Consider the following 15,478-nt stretch of genomic DNA (forward strand, 5'->3'; position numbering starts at 1 on the left):
AGAGAGAGAGGGAGAGAGAGAGAGAGAGCGCGAGCGGGGAGGGTTGGGGGCAAGAGAGGGGGAGAGAACTAAATAAAGTATAATTATATAATGCGTAAGGGGTGCACATTCAGATCCAGAGAAAAGAGTAAGCAGGGCACGAGGCGTATGGCAATATGCAGCAGTGTGTGGGCAGATGTGCATACATCTTACAAAGTGTCAGTGGCCCAGTGCCATTGCTGGGCACGGAGGTGCCGGAAGACAGACACTTTGAAACTTTGCAGCCGTTTCCGGTCAGGTGGCTGGCTGAGGACGGCGGGTGGCAGGGCATTCCATACAGGGACAGCACAGGCGGGGAAAGCTCTACGGCAACTTTCCCGGCTATTGACAGGTAGCCCTGTCTCAAGCTGGTAGTTATGCATGTCGAGACGTACTTCGGAGCTCGCGCTTCCTGCCGACTGACTTGACACTTGAGTGACTCACGGCTGCGTCTGGAGCACGCGAGAAGCCCGTCGAAGAAAGCACCAGTCCCTGCTCAGTATACAGCGTTTCAGGGAATTCACCCCTCATCAGTTGAGCTTGAGTACGCTATTGAAATGTCTGCTCCGAGAGCGCTGCGTTATGGCGTGCTGGAGAGCAGTGTGTAGAGAGCACTTCATTATGTAGTGCTGGAGAGCAGTGTGTAGAGAGCACTTCATTATGTAGTGCTGGAGAGCAGTGTGTAGAGAGCACTTCATTATGTAGTGCTGGAGAGCAGTGTGTAGAGAGCACTTCATTATGTAGTGCTGGAGAGCAGTGTGTAGAGAGCACTTCATTATGTAGTGCTGGAGAGCAGTGTGTAGAGAGCACTTCATTATGTAGTGCTGGAGAGCAGTGTGTAGAGAGCACTTCATTATGTAGTGCTGGAGAGCAGTGTGTAGAGAGCACTTCATTATGTAGTGCTCTCCGAGTTAAAACATCACTAGGAATACGAACGTACAGTGGCGTTCCGTATCCACTGTGAGCACCAGGCAGCAGCAGCGTGAGTCAGTGTGGCACATGGAGTTGTGAGAACGGACGCTGAAGACCATTTGCCATTCCCAACACTGTCACCTCCAACCATCTCCAAATCTCCAACCTCTCGAGGGACAACAGTACGAGCTAAGATGTTGCGACATCGGCCGCAATTAGTAAAGAAAGTGTGTGCTCCAGACGCACTCTTGAGTCACTCAAGTGCCAAGTCAGTCGGCAGGAAGCGCGAGCTCCGACGTACGGAGCAGACACTTCGATGCTCTAACCAGCGATGCTCTAGCCACTGAGCGATGGTTTAACGCTTCCTTTGTGTTTGTACTTTTCTTGTCCTGGGTGACCTGTGTGTTGGTCATATTTTAGGAATGTGTGCCAGAAATTGTAGACTTGAAGAAGAAAGTGTTCAGTGAGCTCGACAAACATGTTGACGAAGGTGTTGTGATGGCCAGCAGCAGCAGCTGCATCGTTCCCAGTTCCTTTACCGAGAGCTTGCGCCATCGCAGCCAGTGCATCGTTGCACATCCGGTAAGTAAACAATGTACTACAAGTACAGATTTATTTGTGCAGTCAACCTTGCGAACAGCAACCTCGGGTAAAACAACTATAATGTACTTGCAAGTAAAGATACTATTTTCATACCATATTTTCTTAAAGAAAAAAGGACCAAGAAACTACAAGTTACTCTATAATGTCCACTAACACCACCAGTTACTAAACAATCAGCTCATGCAATAACATTGCACGACACTGACCGACGGTACTGACGTTCTACAACTAACTGGCTAACAGCTCTAGCACATCTAGGATGTGTACTCCAACAGCCTTCCAACTTGGAAGGTTCTAAGTTATAGCAAGAGTACATAACCCCCAAGAGTGTGCAACTCGACTATGGGTGCTGTCCCGACAGAATTTCAAGTTGACTTCATTTCTATTAGGGGTGAAACGGTTCGGGTAAGGAACCGGTTTTGGAACCGCCAGCTGAAAAGAATCGGGTACCCGTAGCGTCAAATTTCGAACCGAAACTCGAAAAATCTCGTTCTTGTACAAATACATGGACACGTCAAGTCTACTCAAGATTTTAAATGTCTTACCTTACGATCCCCATTCTTCCAAAGAGTTCTCTGGTCATTATCTTCTTCGCACTTGGACTCTCCGATGTCTCATTCTTGCTCGTAAAAATGTTTTTTCTAAAAAATAATTGTCACGAGCGCATTTTATCGGTCTGGAGAAAAGAGTGCATGGAACCGATACCCGAACCGTGGGAAACAATGCTGGCATTCGGGTACCCGAACATGAAAAACATGGAACCGTTTCACCCCTAATTTCTATGATGCAATGCGTACCTTACACGGATTATCAGACGAATCCGGAACCTGTGGTGGACCAAAGCCCATCTGATCCTGTACAAATTGTTGCAAAGAAAAACGTGTAAGGCGTTGACACCCGTACGCATGTTCTAAATCACTGGTGCAAGGAGCATTGCATCATAAATAATAACTTGAAATTCTGTCTGGACAGCAGGGTATGTTGGAGTTGCACACTCTTGGGGGTTATGTTCTCTTGGTTATAGAAATAACATGAGTTTTCATATCTAGTAGCCATTTGACTACATACTGCCACCCCACGAATAACAAATAACAACAACTCGCCAATAAACAACATTTTTCTCATTTCCAATCGAGGGTTGTTAGTCACAACGTTTACTGTACAGTAAAGCCTGTGTCTGCCAGACCCTGTACCAAGTGGAATCCTGTATTGACCGGACAAAATTTCATGCACCGAAGTGCTGGGGCCCAACGTACATCCCTGGATCAAGCAGAATCCTGTCGTATCAGGACAATTCTGCTGCACCCAGGGTGTCCAGTTAGGGCAGGTTTTACTGTACTTTTGCCAAAGTGCAAAGACTCCACTGAGCCATCCACTATACCCATACCCTGAAGATGGGTCTTGTCCGAAAATGATTATCTTTTTGTGAAAAGAAGAAGGACAAAATGTTACGAGTTATGACTAACTGTCCACCAACGTAACCAGATCTTATACAGTCAGCGAGTGCGATTTGCATTTTGTTCTTCTTCTTTTCACAATTATTTAATTGGCTCACCATCCGGATTATCTTTCTTCTTTCTTTTTTTGATTGGTGTAGCCCAGAGACCTTTTGGAGAGTGTCGTGAAGATGTATGGGTTTACCGTACTTGTTTGGCATTACAAAGTACATTTGATACCAAGCACCAGCAGAGTGTCTGATGTGGGATGCACTGTGTTTGTCTGTTGTGTGCCAGGTGAACCCACCTCAGTACATCCCCTTGGTGGAGATCGTGCCAGCACCATGGACGGCACCAGAGATTGTGAAGCGCACGCGTGACCTGATGCAGTCCATTGGGCAAGCGCCCGTGACACTCAACAAGGAGGTCAACGGCTTCTTGCTCAATCGCTTGCAGTATGCCCTCATCATGGAGGGTTGGCGATTGGTTCAGGTGCGTGTATTTTGTGTATGTGTTCGTGTGCATGAGCCATGGCATCTTTGTTGGAAGCCTGTTCTATGGCAAAAAGGTGAATGATTCATGTGTACTTCTATGTCCAACCGTAGCAGTATGCAGTGGGTCCTCAGTAGCACAGAGCACATGCAGAAAAAGTTAACAGTTTTTTCTGGTTCAAAACCCAGAGGCAGGCGGAACAGATTGGCTACTATCCATGCACATCGCTTGCCCTGGTCAGATAAAAGTTGATGTGCATTGTGTGCATGTGTACGCATATGTGAGTGAGTTTGTGCGGTGTGTGTGTGTATGTGTGTGTGTGTGTGTGCGCGCGCGCGCATGTGTGTGTGTGTGTGTGCGTGTGCGCGTGTGTGTGCACGGGTTTCCCCGTCCTCTCAGGATGGTGTGTGCACGCCTGAAGATGTTGACACTGCCGTGTCGCAGGGCCTTGGCCTACGCTATTCGTTCATGGGACCTTTTGAAGTCATGCATCTCAATGCCGAAGGTCAGTACAACATGCAACTAACAACTAATAATATACAAGTGCTAGAATCGTAGAATATGTAGAATCGTATAATATGGTACGGGTTACTAGTAGCAGATGAAAGCAGATCTGTAACATCCTGAGCTTGCTGTCTCAGCATTCACCGGGGACAGTGTATAGTTGTTTCACCCCTCTCTTTTTTTTAATATATATCCCTACATGAAAGTCATCAGCCACATGGCTCACGCACCCGCATGCAACACTGCACTCAATGTGAACGTACACTCGCACCCATCACGGTACTGTCTGTGATAGCATCCAGTTTCCTGGAATTGTTGCATTTTGCTATTTTTAAAAGCATCATGTGCATAACACAGAAAAACGCTCCACAAAATGCCAAAATAATATGTGTACACAGTACATTGACCTGCGAATGAGGCCTGGCACGTGTGTGCAATGCACTGTCGTGATTTGTATTGCTGGACTTTAGACCCCCCCCCCCCCAACATACACACCTTTTGACCTTTGACGCCCATCGCCGGAGGCGATGATAGCAATGCTACGGCAGAAGCCATAGCAACTTGTGCTGGGATTGCACCATTCAACAGCTTGCAAGGCTGAAGAATTGACCATCACTATTCAGCCTGGTCTACACCATACAGCTATTTGAAGTGACTTTTCTGGCCAGTGAATCCCTATTTTTGGTCTTTTTTTGGTCTTACACACACACACACACACACACACACACACACACACACACACACACACACACATACACACATACACACACGGTTGCACACATCAAATTATGGCGTTGCACACCTGTACCAATGTTTCGAGACAGTTCTTCTTCTGCGTGTTTGAATATGCTGGACTGTGTGCAGGCATAAAGGACTACTGCGATCGGTACGGTGCAAACATCACGCGTGTTTGTGAGACGCAATGCTCGGCGCGTGAGATGCCCGGTACAAGCACCTGCACGGCAGTGCACGAGGCAATGTGTCGGCAAACTCCCGTCGAAGACTTACCGGCTCGCAGGCAGTGGCGTGACACTCGCCTTGCTGCGCTGGCAGCGCATAAGCAGGAACTAGAGGACAAGGAGAAAAAAGCTTAGGAACTGCCTTCTGTCCTTGTCCTGTGCTCCACCACTTTCCTGATGCCATTATCCCTGAAGTCGTGATCCATCTCTCAAATCTAGTAGTACTTCAAAGTAGTATTTTGTGTGTGTGATGGATGATGCTGTTTTTGCGTTAGCACTTCAGCGTATCTATTCCTGTCCTTCATCTTTCGTACTATTCCTGTCCGTTGTCAATTAAGTTCCGTCAAACGTAGGAAATATTCTAGCTTTTCTCTGTTCTTGTTCTTGATTACGTCCTGCAAGTGACGTGCTGGCACGTATTTGTGGACGATCTTGGATATACAGTTCTCCAAGTACCTTGTACTGCTCTTGGAATGCGTGCAGCGTGTGTCTGTATGGGGCTGCCTGAGCATAAGACTTGATTGATAGTACGGTTGTGATCACGGCAGCAGAAGTGTGTTCCTTTTCCATACTTGGCTTTCAACTGTCCACTATCCGCAAGAGTCCTGGGGTTACTCAATCTATGCACTCTTGCTATCCGGTATATCCAGATCCAGACTTGTTGCGCTGTATTCTTGTGTCTATGGAGAGGGTCCAAGCTAAACTGATGCAAGCGACTATGCTGACATTAGTAGGCACTTCAGTCACGTGACAGGACCTGTCAAAATTTGCTGAGGTGAGAGTGCGTACTTGCGTGGCACCAGTCAAGTGCATGCGCTAAACTGTACAGGTACGCGCTATGCTTCGTTGTACGGGCTGATAGTTGGGCGCATCGTGTTGCTCTGACGTTCAGCTTTCAGTAGATCCCGCATACGTCATAGTGCGTACATTTTTGCGAGTTGTAGATCACGTACACTACCAACAAAGAGTTTTTTCACAAAGAACTGTTGTTTGCTCGCGTTTGAAACGTTGCTTATCGTCTTCAGCGTCGTCTTTCCATTCGGAAACAGCAGAGTTCTTGTTTACCAGGGTTTGCGCATCGCTGCGCAAGGAGACATTATGTACGTAGGCACTGAGAAGTATGCGCTTTAGGCGGAGGAGAACGACGATGCGTCGTCCTACCTGGGCGAATTCTCAAAGCGTACTGAAAGCCAAGTTTTGACACGGTTGCGCTGGAAGGCCTACTGATGTTTACGAACAATCAAAAGGCACAGTGGCTGCTGGAGAAACCCTCTGATGAGGGGATGCTTTGATATACGCAGCCAGGCACGCTTCACCAAAATTTCAAAGCTCACCAGCAGGCATTCGCAATTCATGACTGCTGCATGGAGCAGTTGAAGGATAGGGAGGCAGATATCACACCATGGAAAAAAGCTACCAACAGAGGTCCTGAAGAACTTCTTGCCAACTTTGAATCACTTGAAGTGGCATGACTGTGAGCACGAATGTCCTGTGCAGTAATTCGCGCGCGCGCGCGTACATACCCTCCACGTTGCGGTGTCCGGCGTACAACGAGGAAGTTCTCTGTTGTTTTTGTGCCAGAAGAATGTCTTTATAACTATACGCTTTTGTACCTGCCGGAGCCTGCCAGTATGTCGTTATCAGTTCATTTCACAGCAAACTGAAGCTGTTACTATGGCGTTGCTATGGGTTGCTATGGAGTTGCTATAGTGATTGCGGTCACAATTGCCGTATTCTTGCCCATTCTGAACTTTGATCTGTATTGTTTCGATCCATACAGGGTTGTCGGTGTAAGTGAGTGATGTGTGCTTGAAAAAAACACTCTGATGTTTTGTGACTATATCCACTGATGATACTTCGGAGATGCTGTTGGTGCCACAAATTGTATTGATTTCGCCTCATCCAACTGCCTATCTTCAACCCTTCATATCTGAGTGGTATCACTGTGGATTTCAATAAAATTTTCTGTGTGACCTTGTGATACCCACCACCATCGATTGCCGATGATAAACCTGGAAAAAACGCGATTTCAAAAAATGGGGTGAAGTGCCTAACATAAGAGAGGTTCCGGGGTACGATTTTCCGTGCCAAAATCCGTATGGGCGGTACGGATTTTTTCCAGGCCTGCTCCATACGATTTTTCGGCACGAGAATCCGTGTAGACTGGCTTTCATACGAACCATGCTTCGTATGGAGATTTTGCGTCATCGGGTGCAGAAAGGTTTTTCGCGTACAAATTTGGTACGAGAAACATCGATTTTTCGCGGGAAGTTTTGATTTCGGTACAAATTTTCAAAATAAAAAGGCATAGCGCGGGAATGTGACGTGTTTGCGATCGTAACCTAGGCAATGACGGCAAACACATAAGTAATTAGTTCCGTACCCCGGAACTTTTCACTGCTCGAAAACGACGTATAAAAAATCCGTAGAGCCCCCACGGATTTTGGCACGAAAAATCGTACTCCGGAACCTCCCTACTAGACTGTAGCCTGGTTTTCAGTCCGCTATCGGGCGGCTGCACTCCAGCTCTACTTTGCACTTCTCTTAACTTCTTTTTCCTTTGACTTGATCATTGGTATTACCAAGAGTCCATAAAAAACAAAAAAAAAAAAAAAAAAAAAAAGACTGTAGCCTGGTGAATTACTTTTCAGCGGGTGTACACAGCATACGCAGTCACACAAAAACACAGAAATCCTAAAACAGGATGCAACTCCTGCAGGCAGTACTGAGTATCATTGTTATCAGTCTTGTGTGCGTGAGTCAACAGCTTTGTCAACAGTTATTGTGTTTACCCCTCAAGCTCATCCAAACTTGGGTGATTCCCGGTCTGTGAAACACGAAAATTTGAGCTCTACGCAAGCCGCGGCTGACCTCACCAGGGTGACGTAGTTCACGAACTGCACTGTTTCAGATCTGATCATGTGATATGCGCAGTTGCACACTCTGGTTTATGTACTCTTGCCGGTACCAAGAGGCGAAAAGGATGTGTGAGCATGAGCATAGGGGCTAGCATGCTATCAAAAGCACATAAACATTTATGTACTCTTGGTACTACATTGATGTGTTATGTGCAAAACATGGTACTGCTATTTGCCAGTTTCGACAGCCAACATCTCGCTATCAAACCAACATAATCCGGAGATAGGTTCGGTAACGTTACTTCGAAGTAATTTTAAATTTGACGTTAACATTATAGTCTTACAGTATCTACAACTCCATTATTATGCTATCAACCAGAAAGGCTTTGTTCTAAGCTGAGTTCAGTGGTGTTTAGCCCAGTTGCACACTGCAGTGTAGCAACACAGAGAACTAGATGGGTACAAACTACAAACCCTAACTGCATGTGCAATGCACACAGGACCCAACCCACAGACAGCAGAATGAAGTCAGAAAAAAGACTTTAAGTACAAGCAGAACATGTACATTACAGCATTACGCATGACACGTCTAAAGTAGCTGGTACAAAGTAGAGGGTTACAGAACCAAGAGTGTTGGACAGCCGGGAAAGATAAATGAAATAGTGTCGGGGCGGCGCGTCAGTCCTCATCCTCCTCGTCTTCCGATGACTCTGCAAATTGATAGAAGCGCATAAATAGAAGCAAAGGAGCGGTTAGATATCCATCTACTACAGTATTGACAGATACTGGCACCCAGACCATGGAAAGCCAGCAATTGTACAAAACCAACAGAAACACTTGTCAAGTGAAATTAAGGACTGGCCAATATGAGTGCAATCGGTGTAGGTCACCCCGTTAGTGCATTCCATTAACGAGAACAACTAAAACTGAAATGAGCTACTATGCCACCAACCGGCTGAAATAGCAACTGACCACATTTTAATAAATTCAGCTCTGATGGTGCACGCGGCACGGGAGTCAAATGTGATGACACCCAGTAACAGCACTCAATTGAGAAGAACTGACCTTCTTCGGCATTTTCGAGCCAATCGATCATAGGCTTGAGCTGGTCAAGAAACACGCTCTTGCCCTTGCTGCTGTGGCCACTCTTGTGCCACTGCAAGATGGCAGACTCACCGATGACATCACCTGCATGCACAAACACCCAAACGAGCCAGCACAAGATTATGTAAGATTGGCAAGGAGGAGGATCTGGTAAACCCAACGCAAGCAGCAAAACAATGAGTGACATACAGAACAGACATAAGTTACATAAAACATGCCTGTACAAGCAGGATGCAAGAAATAAATAAATAAACGACACGGGGATACTTACTCTGGTAGAGCAACATGACCATACGGTGGAAGATCTTCATGAAGCTTACATGCTCATAGCAATACTCCTGCAAATCAACACACACACACACCCAATATACTATCATGATATGAAAGACCCATGAGGTAAAAGGCCAAGGCAACACTACAGCTCCGGACACACAGACAAAAGCTGAGCACAACTCAACAGCCACCATCATAACCAATGAAAAATCATCTGACTACAGCCACCCCATCCAACTGAGAATTACTTTCAGCATACGCAACTCAGATGTGAGACAAATCATCCCCGCTTACTAGAGTGCTGATTGATGTTGAAAGAAACACCTACCTGAATCTTAACCATTAGGCCAAGTTGAGCACGAGGAGTGGAGGAAAAGGAAGCAAGGAGTGAAGCGTTTTTCTGGAAACACACAACAACAATACACTAAATGAAGGCTGCTGAAGCATAGAACGAGCAGCACGAAATGCGAACACTGCAACAGCAAACAAGTGAGCAAATATACTTCGACACACAGCAGCAGGGCAATCTGGAACTGTCAAGGCTACTAAACATTTAGAACATGCAAATTTACTGGATAAGCTTTCCTCACCTTGATATGCTTTAATGCCTGCTCAGCAAGAATATCTTCTTTCTTGCTCCATTCCATGGATGACATCAGCACTTTCCAAATCTACAAGAACCAAAAATAGAAATCCAGCAGCATACGAAAGGTGTGACCCTGAACGGAACAATGGCACACAGGGCAGTGACGATGAACATCATCAACACAAAGTGGAAAACACCAATGAATGTATCACATACCAGTAGGAGAATGTCAGTGTCTTGAAGGTCGTGCTTTTTCTTGAGATCAGCACAAATTTCCTTGATCTGTTGGAAGACAAACATAACAAAGCATGCAAAGTCAGTAAAAGCCCACCAAAGACATGAGAAGCTGCACTTAGATACCCTTGGTGGGGCAAGGACAGTTCAAATGGATAAACATAATCCTTGCATCACAAATACGTACCTCCGAAGAATCAGCTTCAGAGCTGACGAGTTCAATCAGTCGAGTCTCAACAATTTTCTTGTTGCCAGCGGCTTGGTGATTTCTCTAGAGAAAAGGCAAGCAAAGCACAGTCTTAGCAGAAATGCTGAAAGAAACAAGACAGAACTAGAGGTAATTGCTTTTAATGCTAGCTTGCTCCATTGCCAGTAATTAAATTTACTGGCAATGGAGCAAGCTAGCAAACACTATGGTAGACAGAAATGGATGTTCAATACAACTATCATGATGCACAGGCAGAATACTATGATTGACATAATCAAGCAGCTATCCAGAAATGCAATGTGGCCATGTGGAATTCCAGCCAATCACATAGCAGAAACCTGGCTTGGCCAGACTAGTAAACACAGCCATTTGGATTGTTCTCGCACTGGTGATTTCCAGCAAGTCCCACAATCAACTCGTGAGAAGAGACTGCTGGTTTTCAACCGTGCCCAACCAACTGAGATCTAACAAAGTGAACAAGGAAATAGCAAATTAACTGGATGGTCTAGATTCTACACAATGCAGCCTAAAAGAAAAGCCATGTGACAGAAACTAGGCTGTACCAACTGGCCCAAATAGATGAAGTATCGGACGTGGAGACATGAACTTACATACATGTCGACGATCCCACCAAGACCTGCATCTTGAAAGTGTTTTTCAAAGTTCTCCTGGGTGCGACGCGTGGAAGGAAGAACTTCCTGCAAACAGCAACATGAAAAAAATAAAAGCTTATACGACAACCACTTTGACTAAATTTAAATTGTCCTGGATTATATTGCGTCCATGGCACACAAAGGCATAATAGAGAGGTTCCGCATAACGTAATCACGTTAGTAAAAAACGTAGTCGATCTACGGAAAGTCTTACGTAAACTGCATGTGTATATGGGTTCCGCCATACGGAGTTTTCAAATCACGTAGCTGCCCTTGGCAACTCAACTTTACGTAGTGCGGAACCTCTCTAATGATTTAGTATGTCGAGTACAAGACTGTGAAGAGTTCCCACAAACAGCTTACATCAACTCTGGCCAAAAGTAGTTGGAACAGATAAAGAGGTTGAAGTCAACATAGCAATGTCGACAAACCACAGCAGGTAATACACCACACTTACCAGAAGCTTGCCGGAGAAACCACCCTTGCGCAAGTTAGTTGTGAGGCTGTTTATATCCTTCATGGTCACGTACGCCAAGAAAACCTCTGTGATGAACTGAAGAGAAAGACCTGTATCACGCAGCATGACAGCCACACACACACATAGGAGAAACAGATAGCTAAAACAATTATGGGAACTTAGGTGATAACTAGCAGCCAGAATCTTCAATACCAAAGCAGTGAACACATTCCATGAAAAGAAGGCAAAAGAAATAGGCAAGCATACAGTCATCATAGTCTTGGGGCATGTTCGATTGGTAAGGATCGGGATCAGGATCCAGATCTCAGATCCATCGGATCCTTCAGATTCAACTGAACACTTTATATTGGACCTTGACTGTTGCCATGTTGACAATGGCGCTCACAAATCACCCCAAAAGGCTGAACGTCGTACTCATCGCCTCCGTCGTACAAAAAGTCAACAAGCTCTATCTCCATCCACGTGTGCGTATCACAATGTGTACAAATATGATTTTTACCCGCCATAAACGCACTAAGGTCACATTTGGATCCGTTGGATCCGGTCAACCCTGTTCCCCGAGGTGGGTTGACCGGATCCAAATCCGAAGGATCCGGATCCCGATTCGACCAATCGAAAGGGTGCGAATCCAGTGGATCCGGATCCCGATCCTACCAATCGAACATGCCCTTGGACTAACCTTCCTTGACAAGGTGTTCACCAAGCAGATTGTTCAGGCTGGTTGATTGCACCAAACCTGTGATCGTCAAACCAACACAAGATCAAGCACATCACACATAGCTCAGGAATAGCTGAAGTCGCGGTGATGATAGACCAGGCAAAGTACAAAACGCATCACAATGACACTCGTAACCAGAGACCAGGCAAGAAACTGACCCATGCCAATCAAGACGCCGGTAATCATAGCAAGACGACTCCGTTCATCTTCAGAGAAGCCCTTGAGAAATTTCAGAATCTGCACCAGGATCAGACCAAAGGAAGTTGAAACAATCATTAAACATACACAACTTGTGCACATCGGTACCAGCATTTGCAGTTAATTTGGAAGTAGTCTTGTCTTGCAATATAAACACCGTTAAATTTCCACCAAAGTGCCACACCTTGATTAAGAGCAAAGGAAAGAAAGCGTCCATGGCCGAGTGCAACAGAGATCACACGATGCAGCAGAGCCACTCATGATACCAGCTCACTGAGCTGCGCGAGGAATTGATTTCCTTGCTCAAGCGCAAGAGCACAAATAATAAAAGAATAATTATATGTCTGCATAATTGGCTAAGTGTATATGTCAGTACATGTTTGTCCGCCCCACCCCCAAACACGACCACAAGTGTGCCCAGGTGATAGGTGCTCTCAAGTTACTTTATGGTAAAATATTCACTCAAAAAATGTGTTACCTTTTCAAGGTCATCGACAAATGGCACTTGAAGATATTTGTATCGCCTTAGCAACAGATCAAAGACCTGTAGATCGAGCACACACAAAATTGAAAATGTCAGCTAGAAACATGGAAAGGAAAACTCAACGCCAGACAGCAATGTTTGAAATAACGGTAAAGACAAGCATCAGCTATCTTTGTTTCACGTATCCGAAGGAAAAAGTGGCATAAGGAAACAAGGAGAAATACAAGACTGTAACAGAAACAATATCACCGTTTCATGGGCAATCCTGTTGGTTCAAAGGCAGCGCCTGTATGCGAACATTAAACGAAAAGTCTTCTAAAGGCACAATGATAAATGCACTTGGAAGCTGAAACATGTAGCAGATCAATAGTGACGCAATGACCCAGCTTGTACCCTAGGTCATGACTTACACATGATTAACTCCACACGACGGCCACGCAGCGTTAGTAGCCCCCCCCCCCCCCCATCACTCAATTCATTGAAATCCTCTTTCTGTGAAGGAGACTGTGTTGAACGTGATATGGATTCAAACAAATCAAACGTACACAGCTTTTTAAACTAGGGGGACTAGACTTACACAATGGTAGACAGTCAAAATTTAATACTTGACCCAGCACTGAGTTGCCTGGAGTGGTATCCACTCGCCCTACAAGTGGATCCTGCTTTTTTTGGAAGTGAAAATGCAAATCTATGCTTCATTACTCCCAACTCCCACAGTACTAGGGGAAAGGCTCACAGTAGTGCTTCCCAGCATGTGCAGCCGACATACCTGCCCAAACTCTCTCATCTTTGCGGTGTCAGCTTCGGTCTGGAAGACACAGAGGTCTGCCTTGACCGGCTTGTCCTGGTCAGCTCCGTCTTGGACGATGCTGCCACCCGGGGCTGTGAGTATGACAGATATAACAGAATATAATGTAAGACAGTTTACTGGGCACACAACAGAGATACAGCCAAGTAGGTAAAAGTTTTGTAGGGCCTCTGAGCAAATGCCAAGTGAAAAGAAATGACACCACCATTGAAGTAAGTTGGGATCGATCGAATACTCTTTGAGAATTATAACATTTCTTGTGGAAACAAAATTTTGACACCTTTCTTTTCGCGTTCGGATTGCAGCGGGAAGGGAACACTAGCAGATCGAAACGATTATACTGGTTACTGTTTATTCTTCCAGCTGCCTCAAACTGATGAAGTCAATTTGGTAAAGGTGCAGTTTAGGGTCCCAAATTATTTCGCACTTTCCCACTATTAATAATAAAGGTCGAAACAATACAATAGGGAGGTTCCGGAGTACGATTTTTCGTGCCAAAATCCGTGGAGGCTCTACGGATTTTTTATACGTCGTTTTCGAGCAGTGAAAAGTTCCGGGGTACGGAACTTATGTGTTTGCCGTCATTGCCTAGGTTACGATCGCAAACACGTCACATTCCCGCGCTATGCCTTTTTATTTTGAAAATTTGTACCGAAATCAAAACTTCCCGCGAAAAATCGATGTTTCTCGTACCAAATTTGTACGCGAAAAATCTTTCTGCACCCGATGACGCAAAATCTCCATACGAAGCATGGTTCGTATGAAAGCCAGTCTACACGGATTCTCGTGCCGAAAAATCGTATGGAGCACGCCTGGAAAAAATCCATAGCGCCCATACGGATTTTGGCACGGAAAATCGTACCCCGGAACCTCTCTATTACCAGAACGGTCCACAGAGATAAAAATACGCAAAGGGAAAAATCATATTGCTGAAGTTTTCAAGAATGAAAATCAATAATACAGTGTAGTTGAATAGTGAATACCGGTATGCACATGTACTTTTTTTAAACATGCGGGGTTGAATATAGGGTACACAACAGCACAACTTACCAAGCATGCCTCCGGCAAAGAGGATGTCGAACAGAACCTCCGCATATCGACGGTAGTTCAACGAGTTTCCACTCGTGTCCAAGAACTTGGTCAGCTGTAAGAGGCAAAACAACAACGCATTATTTCCAAAAATGCACGTCAACTTGATTTATAGACCATGCTTTTCAAAACACTTACCGAATCAAGATCGGTACAATCATTCACACCAGCGATAATAGCGTCTCTGAAAACCAAGGGTTCGTATTTCTCCTTTTCATCTGGAAGAAGACAGAAGAAAGTGAGACGACAGGAAAGTCCAGAAGTACTTAGTTTTCCGGCGCATGTCTTGGACAAAGACCGGCATAATGTCAGACAACCAACACATACCACGTTTCCTTGTACGCAGCCGCTGGCCTGTCAGCGTAGGTTTTTGTACCTTCTGACTCATAAAACAGTTCTGCAACGCGGAAAGAGAACAAAGACAACTTCTCCAAAAACTGAACTACCAAGGCGCCCGAGTTCTCCAACAAACTCCAGTCTAGATGTTCAACTGTACCTGTGAGAAACAGTGTACTTGCTCTGGTGTTGGCAGCTAAGCCTCGCGTTAGTCAAAGAGCGCGGGTTAGCAAACGGCCTTCTTCTTTGTTCCGATCAAAATCAGTGTGGCAATGAACAACAGCTGCTTGCTGATCAGAGCCTACACAGTGTACAAAATGCCAGCCAAGCACATTTCCTCCAACTCCACGGCCCCACTTGCACTGGCACGCACGATCTGCATCAGGGCGCGGCGCGGTATGCAGGGTTGAATGCATGTTCTACTGTGTGTGACTTCGTGGGTTGACGGAAAAAAGGAAAAGAAAAATGGCGGATAGATGGGTTTAGACAAAACGATCGGAGTTTGGAGTCTTCCACAGCGAAAGAGG

At 45.4% G+C, this 15,478-nt stretch overlaps 2 protein-coding genes across 2 annotated transcripts; one reads left to right on the top strand and one right to left on the bottom strand.

Annotated features, from left to right (window-relative positions):
* Positions 1-1,350: 1,350 nt before the first annotated feature.
* LOC135816157 (lambda-crystallin-like) lies at positions 1,351-5,379 on the top strand (the record flags this gene model as incomplete). The annotated part of the gene is given in 4 exon segments (XM_065329549.1): positions 1,351-1,512; positions 3,267-3,461; positions 3,861-3,966; positions 4,830-5,379. Coding segments are annotated over 4 exon segments (693 nt in total), but the record flags the coding sequence as incomplete, so codon positions are not given.
* A 2,926-nt stretch (positions 5,380-8,305) lies between these two features.
* On the bottom strand, positions 8,306-15,278 carry LOC135816158 (eIF5-mimic protein 1-like). The gene is made up of 17 exons (XM_065329550.1): positions 15,112-15,278; positions 14,943-15,012; positions 14,754-14,833; positions 14,577-14,670; positions 13,488-13,600; positions 12,713-12,778; positions 12,195-12,273; positions 11,998-12,054; positions 11,298-11,407; positions 10,799-10,885; positions 10,167-10,250; positions 9,962-10,027; positions 9,750-9,830; positions 9,488-9,559; positions 9,158-9,224; positions 8,848-8,970; positions 8,306-8,492 (listed from the first exon to the last, which is right to left on the bottom strand). Exons 2-17 carry the CDS (start codon positions 15,001-15,003, stop codon positions 8,461-8,463), a joined length of 1,272 nt encoding a protein of 423 aa, XP_065185622.1. The 5' UTR covers positions 15,004-15,012; positions 15,112-15,278; the 3' UTR covers positions 8,306-8,460.
* Between the last annotated feature and the right edge of the window lie 200 nt (positions 15,279-15,478).

The sequence above is a fragment of the Sycon ciliatum genome, chromosome 4 (assembly GCF_964019385.1).
Source record: "Sycon ciliatum chromosome 4, ocSycCili1.1, whole genome shotgun sequence".
NCBI classification, from domain to species: Eukaryota; Metazoa; Porifera; class Calcarea; order Leucosolenida; family Sycettidae; genus Sycon; species Sycon ciliatum.